Below are 17117 nucleotides of genomic sequence, written 5' to 3'. Positions count from 1 at the left end.
TGTAACTTGTACTTACTTGTGGCTTTTTTCTGTGGTTTATTTGCTTAGTTTAATATGATAGCATATGTTTTAAACCACATTAATAGAACACGTTGTCACATGTTAAGTTTTACTTAAATTTTGCAAACTAGCAAAAATGTTGGCAGTCATGTTCTCAACAGTCCAGTAGTTGATTAATTATAATTAAATACAAATTATATCATTTTGTAGACAAAGCTAATTAGCCCTGTGTAAGCCTAGCGAAAAAACAGTTCTTAACTAACAAGGCTATTAGTGTTTATTGTCTAATGAATAGAATATACTGAATACAATTTGTATATTGGAGGAAATGACTGTCATGTTATCCGACATACGTGTATAAATATTGTAATTTAGGGCAATAGTTGTCATTAATTGAACAATAAGTTGATATGCGAGTAACTATTATCTAGTGGATAATATCCACAAGCACTAGCGTCTAGTACCACCCTCTTTCAAAGTGTCAAGCAAGACATCTTTAAAAGTTGTATTCTAAAACAAGTGCAACAATTACAATATCCTCTTAAAGTGCAGGCTGAATCTAATTGTTGTAATAGTAGTTTCCATGACAACCGAACCAGTCCGCCAGGTCTTTAGAAATGTCTTTATCTGTATACTTGGTTGTAACTGCTCTGCTTCGCCATTTTATCTTTACTGTTGTTAGCATTACCGAGCTACTTTAAAAGTACTATAAACAATTAATGTCTAAAAGTTGTTTCTTACTGCTATATATATTATTTATGTTAAATAGCACTTGATAGTAAATATACAAGATTATCGTATTAATATCATAACAACATAATTGGAAGTAAGCAATATGATAATAAGATAATAAATGTATCTAATTACAGCTTATAAGCTAACAATGTGACGTTTACTCTAGTAAGATGGTGCCAGATGAATAGTTAGTAATGAGTGAGAGTGACATAACGGAGGAGGAGCAGCGTAATGCGATCATTACCACCATCACACTGGACATCAGCAACAAGCATCTTAAAGAAGTTCCAAAGACTATTAAAAACTTTAGTAATATAGAGGTTAGAATTGTTCTGTTTTTTAAGGAAAAAGAACACACTGAACGAATAGCATATTATGGTAGACTGTGGTGTTTACGACCGATTGTTTGATTTAAAACTATATTTTACTACTTATTAAATAAATGTAGAGGGTCCCTTGGCCTTGTTTTCAACTACTATACTATCTGGAATCTGATATATTAGTGTGTTTCTTTCAGTTCCTGTACCTCTGCACAAATGACATAAAGTCAATTCCTGATCATTTCTTCACAAGTTTACCCCAACTGAAGTGGTTGGATTTCAGACATAACCTCCTCACCACCCTACCCACTTCCATTGGTGAACACAGGTGTGTTTACACTTACACTTCTTGCTTTGATACAGCTTATTTTATTACTAATTACCAGTTTATTATTTTCTTAGTTTGGTGGAACAAGCTATTACTTTGAGGTAAAATTTTTTGTATTTCTTTTGGATATTATTAACATAACTAATTTAAACTAATTACAACACTACATGTACAAATCTATTACATTTATTGACTATTATGTATCGTGATGGTAATGTTTTAAGCGGGTATAATATCCTGTCCAAACCCAGGATAAAAACATGAAGACTTGTTGTAACTTGTACGAAAAACATTAATATAAACCTTATTTCAGACAGTTGAGAACATTACTGTTGCAAGGAAACCAGCTGGCCACACTTCCTGTTGAACTGGGTGAGAATAATGTTTTTTACAATGCGCCTGTGAAGTGTGACTTTCACTTTTAAGTATATTATAGTATTGTACGTGTTCATACATGATACACCAAGACTGATTCGTATTACACAAATCATCCAATTAATAATATTACGTAAAGTCACATTTTGGTACCCTAGAAATTGTATCATATTTCCTATCAGATTACCTACCTTTAAATAAGCTAGCTCCACAGCTTTGAAATTTGTGTTTCTAAGAAAATACCGTACTTCGCTGTGCACAATATCGTCCATTATAATACTTGTAATCAATAACAAATTATTGCAATCAAAATGTAATGATTGGACTTAGAAGCAAATCACATATTAAATAATTTCCGTTTTGTAGCCTTATTCGTTGGGTCAGCATTTATTCAAAACGTTTAAATAACTACAACGTTAAAATAACTTAATTTCTAAATCTTTGGAATTATCTATATAATAGCTATGTTAAGCCTGACAGGTCTTTAATATCAGTAATTTTTAAAATTACTAAGTGACAATAACTGAACTCATATTACCCTATCAAATTACCATGGCTCCATAGCAACTAATCGAATGCATGGAGTGATCCTGAGATTATGTTAGGGATTATAATTTAAATGGAACTTTAACAGTTAAACAAACTAACATCTGTGACCAAGACACTGTTATTCCTAGAACTTAATGTATCTCCCCAGGAAATGTGCCAACATTAACTGGACTGAACATAGCGGATAATCCTATAGAATACCCGCCAAAAACCGTGTTACAAGAGGGGACACAGGAAATCCTAAAATATCTCCGACTAGAGTTACAGAGCGAAAGTCAGCTCATACCCGGTATCTTTTAGCTTATCTCTAAGCTTATCTGTTAAATTAAACTTGATAATTAATGACTTTTACATTTAACGTTTTTAATTTTTGATAAAATCGTTTAGAACCTGAATGATGAGATGAAATTAGTTACAATAAAACGTCGAGTATTACATTTCGTTAAAAGAACAAGTGTATCCTTTTTCAATCTTCTTCAATTTTAAAGATTTTAAAATAAATGATCCCAAACAATAATTCTACTTCTCATCTGTTTTTCATAGGATAAAGTTTTAGGTTTATGGTTTAGAAGTATTTAGATATGACTGTCCTAAATTTCTGTCATTTTAATTGAAAATTTCAGCCGACTAAATATATGAGTGGTATTTCAGTACCTCAGTAGGTAAAGCCTGTAATAATTATAAGATCACAATTTTACTTTGAATGTACTGCATGACGCACCATGGAAATGTGAAGCATTTCACAGCAATTCTTAAGGTTTTTAAAAGTATTATAAAATACGATATTATTATAAAATTAAGGTTCTTCTTAACACCCCTTACCACCACAGAGTTGATAGATGCACTGGAGGAGGTACACATCACGGAGAATGAAGGATATCTAGGTAGGAAGATAAGCAGCTCTAAAAACCATAACATTTCCCCCCAGAAACCACCCACCTGGGAGCTCTCCTACCTCCCATCAGACCCACCACCCTCCTTAACTAATCCTCGTCTTGCATCTCCATCCCGGCTGGGCATGCCCCGCCGTGCCCGATCACAAGCTTCCATCATGAGAATGAGGGGTGCGGTACGGAGCCCCAGTCCAGACCGACCACTGTCACCAGATCGTCCAGTCAGGAACCAGCGCCCCATTCCTCGGAGACCAGAGAGCACGGGCAGATTGTTCGAGTTTGTTCCCATGATAAAACCCAAGAAGAGCAGATGTACCAACATTAACAATGACACTCGAAGTAGGAGTAGTGACTTGAGTTTCCCGACCCAGGATTTGTATGTACAACCTCGACCTAAGACCAGTTTGGAGACTTTGCCCAACCCATCAAATTCTCGATCTCTCGCCAGAAATTCACGTGGAAATGTATTCCATAGCAATGTGAATGGATACGACAAAAAAGGGAATGGATTTCAAACCAGAAATGGGAATGGATTTGTTCACAATGGGAACGGATTTAAAAGCAGTGGCAGTAAACATGTTGTGAACAATGGAAATGGTATTAATAACCAGTATAACTATAACAATGCCTGGTCTGATAGTCATGTCATACGACGATCTATGTAAATTAATTAACGAATAACACGTGGTTACTGCTATCTGATGTGACGCACTTGATTTGCTGTGATTTTATTTAAGTTTACCTAATATTATTTGTAAAACGACCAGTAAAATTTTGTAAATATCACATTCTTGTAATATAAACCCTGTATTGTATGACCCTAATTTTTTGAACATGACTTTTTTAGTAAGCTTTGATGTAGTGGAATGTGTATGGAGTCAAAAAATGAAACGTGTAAATATCATAGAATCAGTTTAAAGAAATGTGAATTATTAAATAATAAATATTATGTATTTTTTCATCGTTTGTAATTGAGTTGTAAAGTGACTATATAAATGTTGATTTTCATAATTTTTCTAAATATGAGTTTTAATGTATTCACTCGAGTATCATTCAATATTAAAATGACAATATCATTTTAAATGAAATATTTACTCTCCATGTTGTTGCTGCGTGACAATACAATCTTACGCACGTTAAGAATTTATAATTAGAATTTAGATAGCATGCTTCGAGAAATTACTGATTTCAAAGTTAAGTAAGTTTGTCAAAATAATTCTAAAAATGGATTGGAAAATATGGCCAAAGTTTCACCTGACCAACCCTGCCATTTCATGCCCAATGTTTAAACATATTCGCTTAGTCCACAAAATATATTTTACCCCGATGTCTATCAAAAAAAATGTCCCTATAAATATTGCCTCCCTGTAAATATTGCCTTTCTGGTGGAAAGAAAGTTGAGATAAGGACCGTGTTATTAACGTCGTAATCCTAGAATAGGCTAATTCTAGAAATGAGCACCTGAATGATTAATATTGATTCTTGAATGAGCGAGGGAAGAAATCAGGGGCTCTAAAAACGTTTTATATAAGGGTGTCCCGTATTATCAGTATATTATATACAGACACTGTCTGACTGTTATAACGCTAAACATAATAAAATACGAAGGGAACCACGTGATGAGTTTGAAAGATATCTGCGTGGTTTATGAGATGGCAAGGTTGAGTCATGAGTGAAACACACTTAATATGAAACATGGAAATTGACGAGGTCCTTGAATCAGATCTGAATGCAATAACATGATGACTATACTTCAAGTATAAAATATGTAAACTGCCTCTGCAATACCTTATACCCGTGACCTCATATTAGCATAAGCCAGAAGCCTACCTAGTACATAATTCTAGTACTCTGTACTAAAGAACAATTGGTTAAATTTTAGCTACTTTTATGATTTTATCATAGAACCCTTTGTTGTTCCAAATTTAGGTAGGGTGTGGCGGGAAATGTTTCTATTATACCCTTTTTGGGTGGGGTATTGCTCTATTGCCGACTGCTGCTTGTTTGCAGGGTCGGGAGAAGATGAAGACGGCCGCGTGCTGGGTCCCATTAAGAGGATGAGTCGGAGAAAGAACAGGACACAGCAGGAAATACAATCTCCTCTTAACAACAGGTTCGTGTTTTACACATCTCGTTTGTGGTGATCTAATTTGTGTCAAAAGATTGTGCATGTGTACCAAGAAGTTGTAGACTCGTACATTTGTTTTGTTCCAAGAGCTAAGTTTCATGCTTGGTGACAGATGAAAAAAGCAGAAACAGCCAAAGCCCGCTTAACGTCAAAGGATGTGCACATTAAATCTTATCAAAAGGACTACAAAACTGCATGCTCGTCAAACTTCTCAGCTCTGATCTCCAATCAGCAGATTTCTCAGGAAAGAGCTGAATGAGATGTCAGTGATATGGCATCGCAACAACCAGGTGCTAAGACAGCTCAACCAGAATTCACGGTTGATGAATCTGAGACCCAACACTTGTCCCAAGATATCTGAATTGTCTGGTTGTCTAGTGACAGAACGCACTCTAATATCACGCAAGAGTTGCCGCTCTGACAAGGGCTTAGATGGGCTTGAAACTGGGAGCACTTTTATAACGGAGGACTGGAACAATGAGGAACATAACGAACCAGGGATTGAGGGTCTGAGGTTAATGAGCAGTACTCCTCGTACAGGAGCGGAACAGGAAGATGCCTCAATGTAGAATAATTTCTTGTGCTCTCCCGCCTAATAAAATATAAGGGCCAAAGCATGCAAAATGATACGTTTTTGTTTCATGAGAAAAAAGTTGAACCTAGGCAAAAAAATTTATTTTAACGACATAAAATATCTTAAAATTTTGCATGGTAGCTTTTATGTCGTGTGAGTTGTTCTGTAAGATGTTAATATCTAATGATTTATGCAGTGTGCATGGTAGATTGGGGGATGTTGATAACAGAATGTAATTTTCTTCAGTTCTTACATCTTAATAATATTTAATAACGTTTTCCATGCACGACATCTTGCTTTGTTCTAGGATTTTTTGCATGATTGATTCTCTTCGATTTTAACTATCGATGAGTATAATACATAGAATGAGATTCAAAATGTACGCAAATATAAATCAAATGAATTGTACCAGATGAATTTCACATTGAAACAGAAAAAAGATCAACTGAAATATAAGACGGCAAAAATCTCAAAAACTCAAAAACAAATATCTAAAAAATGACAAATTATCAATTAAAAGTATAAACTGGTTGGGTTTCAATCGCTAACAGTACAGGTCGTGATTTGACAAAAGACTTTAACGCCATTGAAATAATATATAATATAAGTTTTAATGAAGAGAGAAAAATATAAACAAAACAATTACAGTAGAACAAATCAGCGACACTGTGATTGCTGATATCACGATCTTTCGGTTTCGCCACCACTCTCGTTTGTTCACATCAATAGATACTATCTTAAAATCCTTTGTCTGAAGAAAACAAGAGGGATTATACTTTGAGGTTGAAGTATTATAGTTTCCGTTGTGAAAAATATTGATTTTGTTAATTTGGTTCTGTTGAATTAAGGAATTTGTACAAATAATGACCCCTAAGAAAATAAATACTAAGAATTACTCACGTTGTCTAGGAGTTCTCTTGTTTTCACGTCCATGGTCTTAATCAAGACTTCCCTGGAGAAAACTCTCCTGAGTTTTCTTGACATGATCCCCTTTATATCTTGTACTTGTTCACGTAGCAGTTTGATCGCACAATCTTCTTGTAGCTGAAACTCAGAAATGTTATCCTCTGTTTCCCTCTCCTCGTTTACTATGTCAAGCCTTGTTTCTCTGGGGGCCGAATCTGTAACCACTTCCTTTGTTTTGTTGTATTCGGCCTGGTTAAAATAGTTTAATTAAAGTTTGACGTCACGTGTGAAGTTAGAGTCTAATTTCGCTACCCAATAGAAATCTGCAACAAAACTTAGTACTTCAACTCACGAGACATGTGGTATTTAATGTGGTATTTGAACTCACGAGACATGATGACATTGTTGAAGAGAACTTTCCCCGTAGTCCATAAGGTGTGATATCTTTGATATTTTTGGGCGGATTTCCTATTATAAACTCTGCACCAATCTGTTAGGCAAACCCTTTTTAGTGATTGAAATAGTTTGGGAGTATGTCATGACGAACAATGTAAAGGTAATAGTGTTGTGGCCAACGCGAACTTCAAGTAAGAGCTGAGCTTTATACGGTGATTGAGACCCAATTTCGTATGATATTCTACATCATGAAATTAATTAAGGAACCTTTTCAAGATATCTGAATGATGTTTCAGTTGGAAAGTTTTCGTCTGCAACCACAAGGAATGTGAACCGTCCCCTTATAAGTACATGGAAGTGGTACCTGAAAGTGTAGTTTGAAGTTATACAGTATACAGTATACAGTATATACACACTAACACACTTTAGGACGTGTTAAATATGCCCCGTTCGGAAAGCAATTGTATTGAAGGAATAGGAGGATGCCCAATTTGTTAAATAATTTACTGAAAATTTAGCGGATGAAATACTGCTAAATACTGCTAAATTACTAAAACTCACTGCTCCCCCCGGTAAGTGTGCTGTTGGTAACGACCCTGTGTTTTGTCCAGAATCTCCTGTGTCACTACCTCCCAATTACCAGTTACATCCGCATAGTCTGCTAGTACTTTAGTTCCGTACGAGACACATGAATATAGGAGCGGCATGGTATCTAATTATGTTATAAATTAATTTTAGTTATCTGGCTAGAATCTAGATATTAGGAATTATTGGATTTATCAATTTGAAACTATGAAGGTTGATGCACAAGGTGTTTTGTGCCAAAATGTATGATTTGTACGTGATTTTTTGCAAACTGTGATATAATATATATACAAATCTGATAGTTGATACTGAGTATTGATCAAATTTAAAGTTTTTCTAGTGAATTCTTGTAAATTTAGAACATGGTAGCTGAGCCAAACTGAAGATTTTCATCTTTAAAGTGTAAATTCTTGCAACTTTGTAAGCTGATGGGGTTTTTAACCACTCGTAAAAGCAGCTTGTCAATGAAATATTTGGATTTAGACTCAGAGGTTCTTGATTTTTATGATCCTAAAATCTTTCGTAAATTTTCAGTGTTGTGTGTACTATTTTATTTTACTGAAAATACCTAAATATATATATAAATATTTCAGTAAAATAGATGAATGATTCTTTGTTTGTTTTGTTTTATGATAAAAGCTAGTTTCATTGCATACTAGAAACATATAATACTACTTTCTTGTGCCGCTTATTAAACAGGCACACAGCCTCATGTGACTCAAACTTGTAGGTGGTAAATATCGACTTACACTTACCGGATGTTATCTTGCATAAAGATTGAAGAATATTTCATGTTTATTTAAAATTAACATGAAATATTGTTCTTTTGTTTTAGCATCAACTATTTTTAGATCCGCCACTCTGTTACCTCGCAAGAAAGAAACTAGATGGAGTGCAAGTGACACGCTCATTACATCCAAGGTTATTGGGATGCAACAATCTTTATAAGTTCTTTATTATTTGGTCTATTTGCTGTAAAGCTCCTGGACGCAAACTGACTTTTACGATTTCGTTTTTAACGTGCTTGTCTGGTCACAAACGTGACTCATCAAATTTAGATATATAGCATGTATCATTCTTATCTTTAAGTGTATCACATTTCAAAAAACCAAATTTCAGCCAAAGATGCCAAAGCGGAGGAAAAAATTCAGATCAGCCAATCCAATTGAAAGAGTGAGACGTTCCGACCATTACATACAGAAAGTATGCATACTTTACTCCACATTCAGATAACTTCGTGAGCAATCGTGTATTAAGTTGACAAGTCTTGCATGTGTGTCACTATTTTTATCTGGTTCAGTTAGTGGTCGCAAAATCTATGAAAACTAATCTGGCACGTTAGATTTCGCAGGCAATTCAAGATTACGAGGAAAAGCGAATGCAGGCGATACGAAAGGAAGAGAATAGTCGGACAGAAATGATGGTTCAAAGAATGCGGTGTGTAAAATCTTTTCTTGAGTATCTGTCACCCTGTATGCTGTAAGATAGCTGATTCTAGATATTCAACTTCATAGCACTCCACAATCAACAATTCAATGCCCATACACGCGGTTTATAAAACTTGCAGGTGCGCGCAGTGGCTGCATCATTGATCCTTAGAGTCTGCGCATCATCCACGTACGGTCAATATGTTGAACGCCTGGTTTTCAGAGGCATTTACAATTATCACGTGCTGGCTTTGTTTTGGGGTTTTGTCTAATTGTCTCTATGTGCTGGGTTTTGTATATGCGGGTATTTCAGCGCACTTTGGCCACCTTCAGGGTCCTTAGCCTATTGGCTGGGGTAGAAACCCAAGACAGGTGGCATTGGCCATTCTTCCGAGTAACATGATAATGCATTTCACAACACCATTGCATATGCGATGAACTTCTCTTGTTATTTTGGACTTAATATATAACAAATATATAAAAAGATAATAAAATACTCCAGTATTTTGAATCAGTGTTTTCATCAGGGACAGGGATGCATTGAAGATGTGGCGGCAACAGTCAATAAGGCAAATCGAATCTCGTAAATCTGGTATAGGTGAGCTCCTTATTTTTTTGTATCAAACTCTTCAATTTAACTGACTTTGATTGTATTATTGAAATATCGTTCGACTCCAAACTATCCCGAGAATAGTATCCTCAAGGTCAAGTGAGAGGTCAGGTGAAAAGAAATTGAAGTTGAAGCGTCTTGAGAAGACTGCTACCAGCAAAACTAACTTGGAACATATCATCGGCTATATCACAACCCAAATAGAAGCTCTGAAACTTCGTGAACAACGACTGTGTTACGAGATAAACAATGCTAATGGTCCAGAATTGAAGAAGCTGAGAAGAATAATCGAGAGAAAACAGATTGAACTGTTGGAGATGAGGAAAAAAAGTTTAACAAGAGCACAATTATTGTGGTGACGTATTGTGTGCATGATAGCCAATATTTAAAGTGCACCTATTTTGTTTCTATTATTGTGAAGTACAATGTCACATTGTAAACTGGGAGTATTTGGATTCATTCAACTTTGGGGACTTGGAATTGCGGACATTCTCAGCTGATTTGCTGGCTGCAGTTGCCGAAGATCACTGAAGCTTTTTAGAGTTTATACTTTGGCATTTTATACTCTTCCCTGTTGGGACATTTACATTTTGCTACTACTGTATACCATATTAATTTATACACGCATAACGCATAATTTCAGACCACTCTATGCCCGATGCCCATATCACGCATTTGAACTGTCTTTTGAACTGTATTCTTAAAGTTTGTTTCTCGCCAGATATCGTGACCTTATCATGAAATATAAACATTAAGATCGACTGACTGATCTTGAAGATTGCAATTATCTGATTATTATTTTCAGGAGCGAGGGACGACAATTCTCAAGTTCTTCCGATGAAGAGAAACCATACCTTAGCCTCTATCAAGCCCATTGTAAGTATCATCTGCCTGTATATTTTCAGGTTGGTATCTTAGATCAGCGCTGTTAAACAAATTATAGTATCGAGTTTTTATCTATATTCTGACAAATTGTACTCTTCAGAAGCAAAAGGCGGTCTCAATGACCAACAAGGAGCTAGAACTGAGGAATAAGATAAAAGAGCATGCTGTCCGCCTTAAAGAGTATCATAATTCGGAGAAGAAGAAGCGGAGCGAGGCACAGTTGAATCTCGACCAGGTACCTCAGACAGCCCTTTTAAAATGGGGGAGTGGTGACTGGTGGGTTTTAAAATGATTATTTTCTATTTTGTATTAATTCTCAACTTCATTTATTGTTGCTTTCTTTTTAAAAAACGAATACATCTTGATTTTCTCTTCTTCGTCAGGCGCAGGATATTCATGACGAGATGAGACAACTGAATACGGAGTACCGATTTAGAGCCTTCACTGGAGAAACCGCAGACTAGCAGCTCCAGAGCTCCTTTGCAGAACAGTGCCACTTTTTGCAGTCTCATATATGGTTACCAATGAAGGGGACACTTCGGATTTTAACAATAGTATGATAACATCGACATTAACAGAAACATTGATAATCGAGTTTTATAAATATATGCAGTAGAACTGCTTTCAATGAAAATATTCACAGTTTAATGGAATAAGGACACTTAATCATTAATTGTTATCGTTATAAACATGATGGCCTATGCTGGACCGCCCTTCTTTAGGATGCAAACATAATTTTCTGCATGCTTTTACCCCGAAAATAGACCGACTTCGGACTTATAGTCTGACTTCATCAGTGTGCAGCATATTATACGGCAAACAAATAAAATATGCTTTGCACTCACACTTCGTCATAGGAGGGTCAAATCTGTTCATTAGATCGATTATAAGATTACACTATTTGAATACTGGTAGAAGCAGTAGATTATTCCAAATCGAAATGATAGTCTACTTATTACACAGGGATACTGATGTCATATTCATTGGCGAGATTATTTTCAGATCTGTATTTAAGTCACACATTTTGGTTTTTTAACGTTTGTAGTAGATGTACATAGAATTCAGCGCTGTAATTTATTGTCAATATTTCGATTCAAAATTATTATTCCAGCATTTTCTTTTGTTCAAAATTAAAATGTAAATCACTAAAACCTAGAACTGGAAAAAGATCTCCGATCTAAATTATCTTGATCACTTCTGGTCATATGAATGTCTCGTCCCTTTCCCGAACTGTTTCCAGCAAAACTTCTATTTGCATACGTAGTCGATTTAACCACTGGAACCGGAGTTTCCCTTCCTAAAGTCACTACAAACCTCCTAAAGTTGTTCATCCTCCAGATATAGATAACAGGGTTGAGGTTAGCGTTGAGGGCCACCCCCAGGATATAGACACAGCTCCAGGAGTACCAGTACAGGAACTGGGTGTTAAACACGCGGTGATACACGTGATTGTTCACAAACACTATCGTGTACAGCACACAGAGGACCACAACCGGGATGTTCAGCACGATGTAGAGGAGTGTAAAGAATATGATGGTGTTGCTGGCGTGTTTCTGTAGTTGTGAGGTTCTACTACCGGTGGCGGTGGTTGTCCTACTGGCTCTACTGTAGATGAGGACAGTAGATATGATGCAGGCTGTCAGTATGGGTAGTATCGGGACTCCAAGCTGGATCACGTCACTGTACTCCGCAAACCTTACATAAGACCCGTAACGTAGTCTAGCCCACTCAAAACAGTAGACACTGTCAGGATGAAAGGTGTATACTCCGAGTTTTGTGAAGGCGGGTATGAAGGATCTGCCGACACAGAACAGGGTGTAGATAGTCAAAATAAGTGCTACAATCCTCAGCCTGATATGTCTGAGAGGGAGGAGAAGGTGGAATGTTCGGGTTAGACTCAACACCATTACATACATGATGGAGAGGTACGGCAGGATTTCCCAGAGTGCGCCCCAGATCGTGCAGAACGTTTGGCTCCCGAACCAGGCTTTGTTTCTGTCCTTCAAGAAGCTAACTGACACTGGCAAAATGGTGAAGCAAATCAGGAAATCGTTGATGGAGTTCAGGAAGTAAAGTCCGTTGTAGAGCAACTTTTTGGAGGTTCTTTTATCCCTCCTGACTGAAATATCTCGTCTAACTAGCTTCCCAAAATACAACATGGTGATTGCATTGAGCGCGGAGCCACACAAGAAACAAGCGATGATCAGAACGGCTATGGTGGCGTCAAAGCCAGTGCTGTAAAGAGGTTCGAATGGTGTTGGGGAACGTGTTCCAGTCCACAGGCCATGTTCGACCTCTTCTTGATCTTGTACCATGGATCTGGAGTAGTACTATTAGAAGTAAAATTTTAAAAACCACTTGAGATAAAAATGTTATGGTTAGCATCGTTTCCGTAGACTGAATTCTATATCGAAATGATTCAATAATGGTTTAACGTAAGAGTTTGCACATCTTACACATACTGTTAGAAAACAGTCTACAAATAATTATAACCCAAAACTGTAACTAAAAGGAATTCAAATTTAGATGTAAGCTGCACCACTACAATAGTAAGATAGTTGGTGCTCGCTCATGTTCACATGTTGATGATCTGTTGCAATGAATTTGCAATATTTACCATATACCACTGATATAATTACCACTGGTTATATGGTAAATGTTGCAAACCAGTGAGGTCGGACTAAGGGAAAAGAACAAAGCTTACTAATATTCGTAATCTTACTCCCATCTCAGTCCGGTCCTATAGACTAGAATTACTCTTATGACCCCTAAATGGAGCGATCAAAGGGCGAATAATAATTCACGTCATGAACCACTTAGAACGGACCATGCTTGTCACTATCCAGTACATGCCATGTACAGTATCATAAATGAACACGTTCCTGTGCTCTTGAATCACCAACATTAAATTGTTAAAAGGAGCTCGGAATATCATGCAATTTAACTTCTGCAGAGCTCTGCTTGAGATTATTGAGCCTCAAAGTGGAAAACAAAGGACGGTGATAAATTAATATTCTCTCAGCTGGATCACTACTCTATAAATAAACTTAATAGAAATGTTATAGCTAATTCAACTGAAGTGCTAATTCTAACATATGCGAACAGAAGTGGTGCTCTAACTCGAGTTAGTACTACTTTAACATAATGGTCGCCAGATAGTTAGCAGTCCTCTGGTGGCCTAGCAACCCACTACAAACCCAGTTATAAAACTTGAAAACAAAGACTATTTAGCTATTTTTCGATGAAAAGTGTATCAAGTCAACAGATCAGGTTAGTTAGTACGGGGACCAGCTGAAAGTGAAAGTGAAGGTCGCTGTTCACCGTGTTCAGTGTTCACTGGATATAACTTATTGTACTGTTAACGTAGGAAACTGTGAAATGTGAGCTACTAACAAGATATTTTATGGCCCAATTGATTTATAAAAAGTTGCAAGCCAAATACTTGGTATAATATTGATTATTGAGTTGCGAAGCTTGGCAATTTTAAAATTGGATGTCTCAATCTCATTGTCTCTTTAAAGTTATGCACATTGCACAACATTTAAGAGAGACCCTGCATAGAAAAATAAAGGCCAGAGAATAATAAGTTATCTTGAATAAATGAAATAGATTCGACCCCCAAAATTGCTTAACGTATTATAAATCCACAAAATGAAGCTAAGCAAATCACAAACTATCATAAATATTATTAATTATTATGAATAATAAAGTATTAAGAATTAGCAAATATATTTAAGCTCTGAAATTTCCTTAATACGTATTTAAAATTCACCAAGTCCAGCAGAGTATCAGTAAACAAAATAATAAATGATGATGAATAAGTGAACTATATTCGACCTCTGATATTGCGTAACGTATTAGAAATTCCAAAAGGATCAGCTTCAAAGGGAGTAAGCTGGCTGTACCTTGGTGGAGTGTGTATAAATAGCTGTCAGTAATACTAATACTCAGCACTCAAAGTGTATTTAAATAAAACTGCATCATGGCAGCCATTCAGGTAACAGCTTGCATTAACAAAACTGATCATGCAAATACTAGTCCTACTCATAATAATATTAGTATTAGTATTAGTATTACAAACCAAGCTTATAGTTATAATAGTCTCACCGATTATCCAATGTACCTTATCTCGATTGACGGTAAAATAACTTTCTAAAAAGTGGCTGTAATATGCTAAAGATTTCCATGAATCTAGTGTAAAGATTCGCCAGATGGCCGTTCAAATGTATTTAAATTCTATCATTTTAGAAGTGCAGGAGTACTTCGTTAAAAGTTAAATGACAAATGATCAGGGTGCAAGGTAACCAGAGAGTTCTTGATACTTCCAATGAATTGCTCGAATAGGCAACTAATTCATATTGATAATTATCAGTCTTAAGTCTTAAGAGTTAAGACCTGGTCAAATAAGAATTAGCTGTTTATTTGGGCAAATATTCACTAAAAGTCGAAAACTTAGCTTCTGGAAGTGGAAAGTTATGTTTCAGATGAGAGACGTTCAATGTAATCAGATTTTTGATCTACCGAACGGCATAGTCCAACTCCAATAGTCACAAATCTAAAGACTCGAACCAAAATCGAAAATCTGAACTTATAATCTGGCTGACCTTGTTTGTAGATACCGGATGAAATTACCAAAAGGCGTGCATAGAAGCGTGAATATTTGACTTTGAGAATTACCCTAGCAGGTTCTCGGGCACTTTGTGATAAAATCATTACTTCGGAGTGAATTGTGCGTCGATTATTTAATATTTGGATAATTTCATTCCTTACCTCGACATACTGTCGTATTCCAACGGACGAGTATAGGCATAAATCTGATTCATCAATTATTTTGAAAAGTAAAATCACATTAAAAGGGCCATGCCAAAGTTTGATAAAGTTTACTTGAACTTGAACTCAAAAGCAAAACTGTTTATTCTGGTTTGCTGAATCGGTGACTTAAGAATTCGATAATGTAATATTTCGACCGTGATACGGAAATGTTCATCATAAAACTTAATTGTAGATTTTTAAAAGTACCGTAAAATATCGAATAAAAAATCATCATCAAATATATAAATTTGATTGGCAACCATGTCAGCTTAACCTGGTCCAAATAGTCAAATGGTCTTATCTGGAGACCTCAGGCTTTTGTGTTCATATAAAACACCAATTGAAGATATGGCGGAATGACAGGCGGAGCCCCGCCCAATCAAAATATTAAAATAGCAAATCTGTAGAACAAGATCCGTCCACAATACAAATTCAATTTCATTATAGAATTTTGTAAATTGTCCGCACCTGCTTCAGTGTTTATTGGATTGAACTATTTTCGGTGTTCATTTCATAGGAGCGAGTCAAATTTCTTATCTCTTTGTATTCCGCTGTACTGTGCGATTAAATTTAAGACCAACCTACCCATGTGGCTAAAGCTCTAATATACAAAAACAATACATGCGATGACAATTAACTACAATTTAGAGTAATCCCAAAATAAAAAATTACTTGGCGGCGCTCAGCCTGTCATTCGGCGGCCATATCTTCAATCTTGAATTTTTACAATTGTGCTTATGAACACAAAGGCCTGAAGTCCCCAGGTAAAATAAAGAAACGATGTTGTGAGATGTAATCTAGGATCTGCTTACTATTTTATTTGATCACACCAAAAATTTCATTTGTTTAAAGTTCAACATGACATTAACTTCTAATATTAATTTAGAACTAGTGAATTGAGGACTATAGTTGAAATGCTTAAGTCAAAAATCTTTTAGTAAACGTTTTCTGTATGAAGCAAAATAAAACAGGGACTCGCACAAAAACCTGGCGGCATAATATTTTGACGTTAGATATATCTTTAATTTTAAGTTTAATACGATTGATTTATTTATTATTTTAATACTTACTTTAATACTAAAAATTGAAACAAATTAACAATTGATCCGTCGCGTTGCATGCTGAAAAACGAACAAGAACAATGCGATTATGCCCTTATGAATCCATTATTCCTATCTTGTTAAATTTTATTCTGCACTAATAACGAGTACACATTTAAAGTGTTTGAAAATATATAGGACTAATGGTCAAGCTGATCTTTAGTCGTCGTTTCCATAGGAGCGTCCCGACTCAAGCATGGAAAACCTCATACTGCAGGGGAAATATTGTCCTCAATATAGTGCGGAGGTATAATGAATACTGAAGCAACCTAGCTCTGACTCGGACTATTCTGTATAAACACGATTGGCTCACTCTGTAGTGTTATTGGTATACGATGGTTGAGGACGATATATTGCAGCACTTAGTGGTGCTGGGCTAATGGTGGCACTTAGCAGGATTTTGAGAGATCAGACAGGATATCAGCTTTGTCATCTAATTATGAATGGGATATAGAGGGATAGTAGGGATAATAGATTAGTCTGCATAGATGTAC

At 35.9% G+C, this 17117-nt stretch overlaps 3 protein-coding genes across 11 annotated transcripts in view; 2 read left to right on the top strand and 1 right to left on the bottom strand.

The window, feature by feature from the left end:
- The first annotated feature begins 899 nt into the window (after positions 1-899).
- Positions 900-11816, top strand: LOC134824175 (leucine-rich repeat-containing protein 27-like). Of its 8 annotated transcripts, none has more exons than XR_010161360.1 (14): positions 900-1055; positions 1253-1383; positions 1697-1755; positions 2456-2596; positions 3138-3191; positions 5211-5313; positions 8641-8710; positions 8909-8992; positions 9141-9226; positions 9744-9814; positions 10632-10702; positions 10812-10946; positions 11095-11622; positions 11675-11816. XR_010161360.1 is itself a non-coding variant. In XM_063835938.1 (14 exons), exons 1-14 carry the CDS (start codon positions 930-932, stop codon positions 11173-11175), a joined length of 1458 nt encoding a protein of 485 aa, XP_063692008.1. In that variant the 5' UTR covers positions 900-929; the 3' UTR covers positions 11176-11816. The 8 variants fall into 8 exon arrangements, 7 of the variants coding, with proteins under 7 accessions (XP_063692008.1, XP_063692027.1, XP_063692000.1 ...); XM_063835938.1 differs by adding an exon at positions 9911-10156 and having other exon boundaries at positions 11095-11816; XM_063835957.1 differs by adding an exon at positions 9911-10156 and having other exon boundaries at positions 10812-10987; positions 11095-11816.
- The window catches only part of LOC134824161 (rho GTPase-activating protein 19-like), a 120385-nt gene continuing 104821 nt past the window's right edge, over positions 1554-17117 (top strand). For both annotated transcript variants that reach the window (XM_063835916.1, XM_063835908.1), the window contains exon 1: positions 1554-1576. The gene's annotated coding sequence lies outside the window, so the exon portion shown is untranslated. The remainder of the gene's footprint in view (positions 1577-17117) is intronic.
- On the bottom strand, positions 6332-7912 carry LOC134825370 (vesicle-associated membrane protein 7B-like). The gene is made up of 5 exons (XM_063837551.1): positions 7766-7912; positions 7472-7568; positions 7197-7298; positions 6803-7057; positions 6332-6653 (listed from the first exon to the last, which is right to left on the bottom strand). Exons 1-5 carry the CDS (start codon positions 7909-7911, stop codon positions 6513-6515), a joined length of 741 nt encoding a protein of 246 aa, XP_063693621.1. The 5' UTR covers position 7912; the 3' UTR covers positions 6332-6512.

Source organism: Bolinopsis microptera, chromosome 1 (genome assembly GCF_026151205.1).
Source record: "Bolinopsis microptera isolate Bmic1 chromosome 1, MBARI_Bmic_1.0, whole genome shotgun sequence".
NCBI classification, from domain to species: domain Eukaryota; kingdom Metazoa; phylum Ctenophora; class Tentaculata; order Lobata; family Bolinopsidae; genus Bolinopsis; species Bolinopsis microptera.
The sequence above is the reverse complement of the archived record's forward strand: the minus strand, read 5'-3'. Positions and strand labels throughout refer to the sequence as shown.